The sequence below is a fragment of the Sinocyclocheilus grahami genome, unplaced genomic scaffold, assembly GCF_001515645.1.
Source record: "Sinocyclocheilus grahami isolate Dianchi unplaced genomic scaffold, SAMN03320097.WGS_v1.1 scaffold4342.1, whole genome shotgun sequence".
Lineage (NCBI taxonomy): Eukaryota > Metazoa > Chordata > Actinopteri > Cypriniformes > Cyprinidae > Sinocyclocheilus > Sinocyclocheilus grahami.
In genome coordinates, this window is record NW_015509298.1 from 2390 (window position 1) to 14633 (window position 12244).

Consider the following 12244-nt stretch of genomic DNA (forward strand, 5'->3'; position numbering starts at 1 on the left):
ATGCATATTGCGTAGTTGTGCTTTTATCAAAAACAAGGGAGAACCAATTAAATATTAATAACTTATTATATTATTGTATTTAATGTATGCTTAATTTCCTGTGAGCCTTTTGTTTTCCTATGTATTTTTTTTATCTTGAAGGATCATTCAAAGCAAATATTGAGAAATATCCTCACGGGACATCACTTTTGGCCACAACTGCATATAAGAAATTGATGTAGTATTACGAAAATGAAAAGCATTGCCTTCATTGCTGTTGGTTGAGATTTTTCTGCTGTCCCTTATGCATTCATTAACGAGAACACGTGCTCCACGGATGTAGACGTACCAGTTAGGCACAAAATAAACTCCATGGCTAGTTAGAAGACTCCAATGTGAGAGACTTGCCCACCATCAACATTTAAATTATATAATTATATTTCTATTCCAATACGCTGTTGAAATATAAACATTTAAACGATGGCTGTTATATCTCGTGTTCAAGACAGATTTATTAAAAAATACTGTACAATATGAGACATCACTAAAAAGTGAAATAAATATAATGAATAGTGCATTTAATAAAATGTTGCTCTGTAGACTTATTTTCTCTCTTATTTCTCCGCTAACTAACGAGTTATGGTCAATGAATGTCATTCCTGAGTTAAATGTAATTAAGCTGTTACATTAACGTCTTTTAAGGGATAACATGAGATGCGATGCATTTCAGTAAGTTGTACTGTTTCTATAAACATACCTTCTATGTTCATTCATGTTTTTTCATGCAATAATATATATATATATATATATATATATATATATACTATGGGAATGTCCCGGGACATTTGTTCACCCTATACAGTGTGCATCTGGAGGTTGGAAGTATTTTAAAATCACACTAAAATAATTGTTTTGTTTGTTTGTTTTTTTTAGATCAGGCAATGAGTGGTTGGAAGAGAGAAGCTAGGACTGTCTACAGAAAGTACACTTCAATTTAAGATCAACGTGTTTAGATTTAGATGCAAAACTTTTATTTGTCCACTGTCATGTTGTTTCAAACTCATTTTCTATTGCAGAACACATTCTGAATAATGTTTCTGTTTCCAGAATCCAACCCATTTATGTTGATTCATCAACAACTTTAAACCTCATTGGTTCTTGCGTATCACAAGATAAACATAGCTGATTGGGGTCCTGTGTACATGAACTGATCAAAGATTTATGTGTGAATATTGACCCCATTGACTTTCAATGTGTGGACAGATGAGACATTCTTCAAAATAACTTTTTCTGTGTTCCTCAGGAACAAAGAATGTCATGTGTTGAAACAACACGAGGGTAAGTAAATCGTGAATCTTCATATTTTTCAGTGATACTACTGATCACTGATGATGTTCATACCTGTTTCTCTGTCCTCTGTGCTACAGCTGATACAGTGTTGTGGTTTTTATGTTCATCCATACACAGCACACAAATACATTTCTGATCAGTGCGACAGAAAACCTCAAGAAGCTTGTCATGTTTCTGGCAGATCATCTCTTGCAGTCGTCCAGTGGCTTCAGTCACTTTGTGTGGTTTACGTGAATGAAATTCCTCATGATGATCAAAATGAGTTTGACAGTAAGACTCTTGACAATTCAGACAGGACTTGATGGCTTTGTATTTTCTTCCAGTACAGACGTCACACTGCACATCTCCAGCTCCAGCGTAATAGTCGGCAGAAGGCTTAGTCATCTTAATTTTCTCCACCACTTCAGCCAGAATGGTGTTTTTAGCTAAAGCAGGTCTTGGTCTGAAGATCTGTCTGCACTGAGGGCAGCTGTAGACTTTCTTCTGATCCTCCTGATCCCATTGATCTGTAATACAGCTCTTACAGTAACTGTGTCCACACTGGATAGTCACTGGATCCTTCAGGAGATCCAGACACACTGCACACATGAACTCATTTTGATCCACTGAAATTCTGGCTTCTGCCATTTTACTGCAAGAATACAGAGACACAAACACACAACCGCTCGACTACACTTTAGTTTCGCTTTCCCTGAACTCATGAGATTCCTGTTTCCTGTTTCCTGCTTCTGTGTTTGAGTGACGCGTGTAAAACAGGCCAACCACTAGATGTCAGTCTCACACAGGCACCAAGAGAAAAATGACAGAGAAGCAAGAAAATGCCCTTAAAACGGCAATAATACTGTATCATAATTACTACATTTGTACTGCAAGATGGAAAACTGTTCAGATTTACAGTTTCTTAAATCTCTAGGAATGTTTTCACTTTGTTTATGATGAAATATTATATCTGGATCCTTTTTTTTTTTTTGTCAAAAGCCCAGAATCATTCAAGTTTATAAATTAACTTAAAATGTGTTAAAATATAACTTCTTGTTAGGGATGGCTGACATGAAACTACAGTTTCAACGCAGTGTCGAGATCCCGAAGCGTAGATGTTTCGAAACACTGCTCCGAAGCGTGATTCAAAACACCCATGTCACGTGACAACGGCTAAATGAAGCTTCAGTGCGGTGTTTCGACTGACAGGCGGCAAAAAAAAAATATCACAATGTAATAAATTTGACACATTGTGGCTTGATTTATTTTATTAATGTTCACTTCTTATGACCCAAATAACCTAATTATTCACAATGAGGAGCTTAAAGGTTACAAAACCAAGCTCATGTAGTTGTCAGACATGTTAAAAACTCAACACATTATTTAAAAAAAACAAATCTATTTGCTCTTGCAATGATGTGGACACACTTTATTGTTTGACTTAAACAACATGTAGGTAATCATTCGTAAATCGTTGTCAAGGCAGAGCAACACATGCAAGTGACCACTAGGTGTCGCAGTTGAGACCGGTGTCTGATTGTTTCAAGGCCTCGACACAATTCGGTACATTAGCTTCCCTGTTTCAGTGATTCATGAAGCCTCGCTCTGCCCATCACTACTTCTTGTTACTTTCAATTAACAGGAGTAATAAAATGTTGCACTAAGACTCCACAAACCCAAATAGTCCATTGTGACGAGAGGGGCAGGGCCGAGGGACGTGGGAACAGAGCGAGGCCGGTGGAGTAAATGCTAATGCGCGACACCTGCGCCACTCACCGGTCTCGAGTCCCACGGAGGAGCGAGAGAAGTCCAGGCCTGGTCCTCTCTCGTCCAACACTGTCGTCACTCCTCCTTTTATCCTTCCGGAGCTCCTCCGTGGGACTCGCTCCGTTCCCACGGCTCTTGGCCCTGCCCTTCTCATCACATCCATGAAGAGCCAAGTTGACCCGTTACCTGCACAATGGTTCCTCTGAAAGGGGTGTCAAATACAGCAGTGAAACTCTTTAGTCTGTAAAATCGTGAGATCAACCAGTGGTCGAAGAACAATATCAAATCCATTTATCTCCAAGTCTTTAAAGGTGACATATTATGCCCCTTTTTACAATATGTAATATAAGTCTCTGGTGTCCCCAGAATGTGTCTGTGAAGTTTCAGCTCAAAATACTCCACAGATCATTTATTATATCCTTTTGAAAATATATGCGGGTTGTAATTTAAAGTGATGCCTTGTTACCCTCTTGTTACATGTAGTTACAGTATAAGTGTAACATAGAAAAATAGATTTGTTTCAAAGTTATTACCAATAAACTGTATTACATAGCTAAATACAAGGTCCAAAGACCTTAATTTAACAAAGAAATATATTTTTTATTTAACACAATTTTAACAGATCTTTTCCAAAGAACAGAATGCAGAAAAAAACTAATTTGCAACAACTTATACAAAATAAAAAGAACAGTAAACACACACAAACAAATCATGTTCTAAATATATTGTTAATAGGCATACGGTCAATTTTTCCTTTCAGCTGTGGGCAGGAGTCAACGAATTTCTGGAGATCGTGTGCATATACTTGCAAAGTTGTCCCTGCAGAATATGAGGGAGCAGAAAAGTCCTCCCCCTCTGATGCAGTTTTCACCTGTGATCACAATTAGAGACAAATACATTGCAAAAAAAAACTGTTAATACATGTCAAGTTTGCATAATGTAAAGAAGTGTTGCAAAAAGCTTATATTTAACCAAATATAAAAAATAAGGACTTCTGTGAGGACTCTGTGAAACAGCAATGTTTCAAGGCAAATCTGTAAGAGTTGCCAACACTGTGATATGGTAAAGCAATAAATAATCAAATAACAAAGGACTACAAAACTTACACGGGTAACTGGAAAATAACAAACAAGAACTTAATAGTAAAACAAAATAGAGAATATGCAACAGTCAGTAGGTGACAGTCAACTCCACTCTGATGGGCTCCAACTCACCTTAACCCCTGGGTGTACCCTGTACCTTACGAAAATTAAACATGTTTATACCATAGTTTAAAAAAGAAACATTGTTACTATAGTTAAACCATGGGTACCACAAAACAGCCATGACTGTGCTACAAAAGTCTTCCTAGATACACTTTATTCAGTAACGTTATGCAGTTTTTTTTTTATATAATTCAACTTTTTTTATTGTTCAACAGTCAAAACTTTGTACGTGATGTATTCAATAATACACAGTATTCAATATTCACCTTTCCAAACAATTACATATTCAGCCACTAGTCACCATCAATGTAATAAAACAAAAGCACATGGAAATGTAACAGTTGTTAAGGAGTCCTGCTCATCACACCATTTTTATATGCTGCCAAAAATGATCCCATGTTTTTTTCATTTCTCCCTCACTCTACTATTTTCCTAATTAATGCTGTTCAGTTGCTTTGACACAATCTGTATTGTTTTTTTTATATATAAATAAAGGTGACTTGACTTGACTTGACATGTAAAGTCTAGATGGTGTATAATAGTATCTATGTACTATTTTGTAATGAACGTTATGCAGTTTTGATTTATATGTTGTTTAATGCTTGAAAATAATGTTATTTGACATATACATATGCAATCGCTTGTTTCTGCTTCTTCTTCACTGTGTTTTAATCTGGGCATTGAGTACCCTTTCAGAAGATGCATAGTAGCAGATACAGTGTCCTTTGCTCTTTCTTTGAGATCTTTCTCCGGATTACTGGAATGTATTGCTTTATTGCAGGGTGTTTGATTTCATGTTCTGTCTTAGCAGAAAAACCATCCTTACACCAGGGAGAGATTGTTTCACAGGGTGAGATAAAGTATTAAAAAGTATTGGCTTATGGTCAGAAAAACAAGGATCTGTAATGTAAATCCAAAAGACAAAATCATGTCAAGTGTGTGGCCTTTTTCATGTGTAGTGCCAAACACAGACTGAGAAAGATTAAGTTTGATTTGTATATGTTTCTACTTTTCATAACAATGTGTTTGATGCTTTGCATCTTTTCTGATCCATGGTACAAACAATATCCTTACAAACTGTATTGGTACAAATGACTTTCTTTAGGTGCAGTTCTCCAGCCCAGTGACTGAACTTTTGTTGAACCAACCACACAGTTTTTTTTTTTTGTTAACTTTAAGAAACTGTTAAGAAATATTTTTCAAGGTAGTGAGGCATACCCATTTTAGTGCTATTTCACTTTTTCGCTGTTACAAGTTTGATGCAAAAGTGGAAAAACTACAGGAGCTTGCAGCATTTCACAATTTTGTATTTGTTTTAAATGTCTTTCTGGCCGATGTTTGGCTTTCACTTTAGGGTAAGTGTGGATTGGATTAATAAATGGAATAGTTTATCTAGCGTGCAGCTCCTAATATAACATCATTTTTAACTAACCTTTTATGAGATGGGTCAATTTAAAAAAAAAAAATATGAATGGGTCATTACCTTTTTGAATATGAATAATTTTATGGAACTTCGTGGCAAGTTGATATCAAGATATATATTTATCCTCCGTTTTCATTAAGCCTAGTCCCAGCCTAAAATGCATGTCTGGCCTATTTTAACTGAAAGAAACTTGCACTGACATATCTTAAAATATGCCAGTGCCATTGATTTGTCTCAAGATGCACACAAGTAATGGAGTGGATTGGCCAATTCTAGAAGGCAGGTGGCAAAAAAAATTGTGCTGGTATCATTTTTTTTTTTTTAAGAATTATGAAGTCTCAGGTGTCCCCGGAATGTGTCTGTAAAGTTTCAGCTCAAAATACCCAAAAGATTATTTATTATTTCATTATGTAATGCCCCCTTTTGCCCGGAAGCAAAAACATGCTGTTTTTGTGTCTCTTTCCATGCAAATGAGCTGCTGCTGTCCGCCCCCTTTCCAGAAGAGGGCAGAGCCTTTACAGCTTGTGACTCGGATTCTCTGCCAGCAACAAATAAAACATGTTTGTTATTGATTTTCATTTCTATTGCATCACATTATCATAAGATTGAAGTTCTTCATCATCATGATCTTTTTTTTTCGTTGCATGCATTGAAAAGCCTTGTCAGTTTAAACAGTGGAATGCAGGAAAAGCAATGCACAGGTACCAACACCGTTAAACATATTGACTGAAGTCGTGCAAGATTATATTTCAATCTAAATGGGAAAAAAACAACTCTGAAGCAACAAAACGACAGCAACTCTGGTCATGCGTTTTGACATCAGATCCTCGATGCTCAAGCTGAGGGATTGATTGGTTGTTCCATCAAACATCTTGTGGAACTGAATTGATCTGCATTCTGAAAAATAACATTTGAATAATGTTTCAGCATTGAATATTAACTCAATTGTTTTCTTAATTGATGTATGATTTTCAACAGAGCAGAGAGATGACAGTGATAAAGAGAAAAAGCCCAATACAACAGCAAAAGAGAAATCATACTAGAGTTCCTCTGTCCTGTAGGACACTACATCAGTCACATCCGTGACGTCAGTGGATCTGGATGGCTGGAATACAGTGACACCAGCATCAGAAGATCCAGCTGGTCAAAGGTGTTGAGTAACATCAGGAAGAAAAGCTGCATGCTCTTCTATGTGAAGAGAAAAACAGTAGCACAATACTAGTGCTCAACTAATGTTCAGCGCTCAGTTCATGTGTATTGAGAAACTGTTGTTTTGTAGGTTCAGTAACCTCTTGTTCAGACCAGCAGAACTCAAATCATCCTTTGTTCACACATAAGTAAATATGCAGCATTTGAGTTTTCTAGGTTTATTTGCTCTGGAAGGAAAGAGATGTGTGAAAATGTGTGAATGAATCAATATATACTATTTGAATTTAACGTCAATACTGTTTTTTCCTTACGCCACATTCCAGACCATATCAGATTAAAATATGTTAAAATTCCCATTTCTGACCTCATTGTCAATCACATCATGTCACATGTAGCCCTACACCAGAATGTGTGGCCGTGTCCAAACATAAACATTTCATATTCACAGCTCAGTTGATGCAAAGCAAAACCTCAGGCATAAAAACATATTTTACAAACCCACTGCAAGTCTTTCTGAAAGAGTAATCTATTAAATGCAATTGACTTTATATTTAATGGCATTTGATTTGTTAATGTGTAATATGTTATTTTATTAAGTTGCAGGACTAAACAGGCAAATAAGAGACTATTAACTACTACTCTTCCTTCTGATTTTACTAATGTCATTAAAATGTTGACAAATTAAAAAACAGATCCAAAATCAGGTAAAATACATAGACACTGATTTGTGGGTTCATTGTAATCAAATGATTTATGAGTTCACAAACCACAAAATACAGATGATGACGCTGACTAGCATGTGCAGAAATGTTCACATGTAAGAACGAATTTGACAAAGCTTGCCCAAATAGAAACAGCTGCTCTTGAATATTGTCGTCTTTCTCTGTAACCCCTAGAGGGCAGAAGTGTTTTAGAAATCAGGGCTGCGATCAGCCCCGACAAAATGGTGCAAAACGTTTTTTAAACGGAAACGGTGGTGCGTTGAACACCCTGTTCTGATGACGCAAGAGTTGCAGTTATGGCAGCTGAGAAGGTTCTCCCAGTTGAAAAAACCAGCATATGCTGGTTAGGTATGTTTTGACGCTGGGATGCTGGTTTAAGCTGGTCCTTTACTGGTTTATGCAAGTAATGTTGCATTGTGCGTCCATGGCTTTGTATCTATTGCACACATTTAAATCGACAAGTCACAGAAAATATGTCAACTGAAAAATTATGCTTAGGAATGAACTTAATGCACAGGCAGGTGCTGGTCCAGCAACAGGCAAATTAAGTGGTGCAGGAGTCAACTTCTGTGGTGCAGGAGGCAATGCAGTGGTGCAGCGGGAATGTGTAGGCCTAGTGGAAGTTGACTAGGCCCATTCGATGCACGAGCCTGTTCCAAAGGGATTGCTGAAAAAGAAATGGAAGCACACATCTTACCAAATTCAGACTGAAAACACATCTATTTAGCCTTGCATACTACTGATGAATTTCTGTTTCTTACTTTTTTAATACCTTGTATTTTCTTTCTCATTTTTATGTAAAGCACTTGTATGAAATTTGGTATATACATAAACTTGCCTGCCTTGCAATAAAGCTAAAAATATAAACAACTACATCATCATGTTGATATGCTGTATTTTTATTATAAAACTCTTATGACAAACATGTCTTCTAATATCTTCAATTGTTGCGTATACCGAGCTGCAGCGGACACATTTGTAAACGACTTTACTTGGACCCATTGTGTGAGCTGTCTCTTTAATACCGCGTGGTTTATATACATGTTGCTGCTGATTGAGCTGACATTTTTGACATGCACACCCACCAAACAAGAGAAAACGTATCTCAAACCCCGTTGCACACAGTTTCCAGGAAACATGTCGTTCAACCTGGAAACCGTAGCAAAACATTGTGCTCCGGTTTGAGCTTGAACGTGCCCCTGTCTTTGCAAACAGTCTCCTAACATTTAACTTTGGTTTAATGTTTCATTTTAGCTGTTTTTATTATTTACTGTTTCTGTCTTTCCTGGATGAATGTGTACATTCCCGGAGAACCATGAAACAGTTGCAAAATGCCATATACAGTCAGGTTAAGGTGACTTAATATTTTTCCTTTTGTTATACTGGGATAAGTCATATTGGGATGTATGCTAAACTTGTTGGAAGTGGCACAGCCCTGCCTAGAAAATTTTCCACCAGCCACCACTGGGGCCATCTGGAGCACCGAGAGTTTTCCCGGTGGGCTGCTGTATAATGTGGGCTGGCCCATCGCGTAAATATAGAGAATTAATGAATTATAGGCTAGTAAAGGTACGTAGCCTATAGCCTTCCATCGGCCCACTTCAATTAAACATTCTAATTATTTTAGCACGCAGCGGCTCAAAAGCGCTCGTCAATCAAATCGAAGAAGGCGGGATTTACTGTTCACAGACGCTGAGCTGTGCGGCATTTGAATGCGAGCTGAGGTAAGATGTAAGCAGCTGAATAGCGAGACAATTCAGCAATATTTGCCAACTGTTTACGATAAAAAAAAAAAGTTAAACGACAGAAATTAAACAAACTACTACTGGCATTTTCGAATTTCTTAATGCCATTTATGTTATTCATCACAAGATAAGAGTGAATGTTTGTAAACCTATATCCAGGCTTTCTTCTGTAATTTCAAGTGTCTAAGAAAATGTTTTAAAACTTTAAAACCTCAAACTTACTCTAGAACATTGTAAATCTGAAGACTTAGTAACAACCGTCAAGTGCCGTGATTAGGAATTATAGCCTAATAAAAAATATAGTAAATGGAGAGACATCCTGCTACAGAACACCTAATATGCTTGGGAGACATTCTTGTCAGTGCAGCAATGGCGGACTATGTACAACTTGCTGTGAACTCGCTCAGGGTGGTTCTATGTTAAAACAGCAGTGTCTGTCAAAATTCGTGGGCTGGGCCTGTAGCTAATGTGACGTCACATTAGCACCAATGCTGAAAACAAGCCATTGGGAGACACTACTAATTATTTATGGGAATTTAAAAAAAAAAGGAGTGGGTGGAATTTTATCATTATAGGGTGGTTGTGTACATACACTGCCAACACACATTTATGTCCAAACACCTTGCAAAAGTGAATTTTGCATAATAGGTCCCCTTTAAATTAATTTAATGCAACATTGTTAAATAAAAGTATGGCTATGCTTTTAACATTACCCTGAACTGAATGGTAATGTATCATATTTTTCACAAAAATATTGAGCAGAACAACTGTTTTCAACATTGATAATAATCAGAAATGTTTCTTGAGCAGCAAATCAGCATATTAGAATGATTTCTGAAGGACCAGTAGAAAGGCACCATTAAACCTGTGCACATTCTGCACTACATTCCAAGTCTTCTGTGTAAAAATTCTTCTAAATCATTCACTATTGGTCATATACACCAGGATAGACAAATTATAATGTAAAGAACTATGCCAGTCATTCATTAATGTTAATGATATAAGAATTCCAATAAAAAAATAATAGATGCCATTTTTATTTCTGTATTGTGTTATTTTTATGTTAGTAAGAGGTGTTAAAAAATGCTCTGTGCATAATGAGTTGGTGGGTTTGGTGTGGTGTGTTGCAGAGATCGGGTGTGGGCCGCTCTGTGCCAGAAAGTCCAGGGCCACTTTTTAGCCCCAGTCCGCCCCTGGACAGGCCAATAGGGGGTGCCACGACAAGCAAACGTGTGAAAATGCTCATAACTCCTGAACCGTTTGTCGTATTTGATTGTCTAATTTCATTGTAATCCTTGGCTCAAGACGAGCAAAATGGCTAACTCCGATTTCATTCCCGCCACATTCAAAAGTGGGCGGGGCCACTTTTACTAAAATGGCTGTAACTCTTGAACGAAATGAGGTATTTTCACCAAACTTGGTACACATTTGTATCTTAATCTGAGGACACGTGAAAAAAATTGGCAGAGTTTGGCCACTTGGTGAAAAAAAAATATTCGTAATTACGCAAGTCTGATTAACTTGAAAATTGGCATGACGTATCTTTGTCCAAAGTGTCACGACTGCTTATGATGACATTCACATGTCTTAAAAAACTTGGCCACCATCAGCCAATGAATTTTGAGCCATGGTTATCGGAGGCCAATCGGAACAAAACTTGCTGGGCTAGTCTGAATCATGCCCCTAAAGGTCTGTGAAAAATTTGAAAGAAATCGGCACATTATTCATTTCATGTTAATTCTAAACAACTTTGCCTCAAGAACCACTGCTTTCAATCAAACTGTGTTAGATACGTATTCGAGATTATAATGTGGCACAAAAGTAGGCTTTTTAAATAATTACAGCAAAACCTGAACATGGTATAATAAAGAGGAGACTTGCAGTAAGCATTTTGTTAACTTTATTTTATTCTAACCCAGTGTTGGCAAAAGTTCCAGTACTTGGGTACCAAGTTGATACTGAAATTGTAAAGACATAACAATAGTTTTTGTTCAGTGTGAGATCATTATTGTATTCTGAAACACAACATCAACAAAAAGAAGCCAAACAAACATGGTCTCACATCTGCATGACTTTTCATATGTATCTGTAAGTGTGATAGCAAAACTAAATGTTTTATTTCACTGATCACAATTAAATCACCTTCCTCCAGAGAGAATGCATAGATGATTTTTAAATTGCCCCTTTTCGTAAACCTCTTGTCACACTCAGAACCTGGCTATTTCTTTCCAGAATGTGTTCGCAAATGAAGTTTTTCAGTCTTTTTTATATATGAATCTCCTGTTACACTTAAGACACAGGAAAGGCTTCTCTCCAGCGTGATTCCTCATGTGAGACTGAATGACTATTTTCTTACTGAAACTCTTTCCACACTGAGAGCAGGTGTACAGCTTCTCTCCAGGGTGAACTCTCATGTGATCCCCAAGGTTTAGTCCTGCTTTGAAGCTCTTTCCACACTGATTGCATGTGTAAGCCTTCTCTCCAGTGTGAATCCTCATGAGATTCCTAAGGTTTAGTTCCGATGTGAAGCTCTTTCCACACTGATTGCATGTTTAAGGCTTCTCTCCAGTGTGAATCCTCATGTGATTCCCACCCAGATAGCAAAATTGCTGTGGCCCAGATCCAGCCCACACCTGACACTTTCATCTGGCCCACTTTTGGCATGGAATGATGGCACTTGGGCGGTCCGCTCCTGTTTCCCAGATATGGACCACAAGGAAGCCATAGCAATGCCGCATGTCAGCCGAGAACAAAACAAATAAAGTAGAACTGGCCCAAATCTGGGTAACAGTTATTTTGTATTCTGGCCCAGATCCGGCCCAGATCTGATACCTTGCTCTGGCCCACATACCACAAGGAATGATGGCACTTGGGCGGTCCACTCCTGTTTACCAGATCTGGGCCACAAGGAAGCCATAGCAATGC

The 12244-nt window shown here is 37.5% G+C and overlaps 1 protein-coding gene across 1 annotated transcript; it reads right to left on the reverse strand.

Moving 5' to 3' along the window:
- Positions 1-1380: 1380 nt before the first annotated feature.
- Positions 1381-2007, reverse strand: LOC107576789 (E3 ubiquitin/ISG15 ligase TRIM25-like; the record flags this gene model as incomplete). Its single annotated transcript, XM_016262922.1, has 1 exon — positions 1381-2007. A coding segment is annotated over exon 1 (576 nt), but the record flags the coding sequence as incomplete, so codon positions are not given.
- Between the last annotated feature and the right edge of the window lie 10237 nt (positions 2008-12244).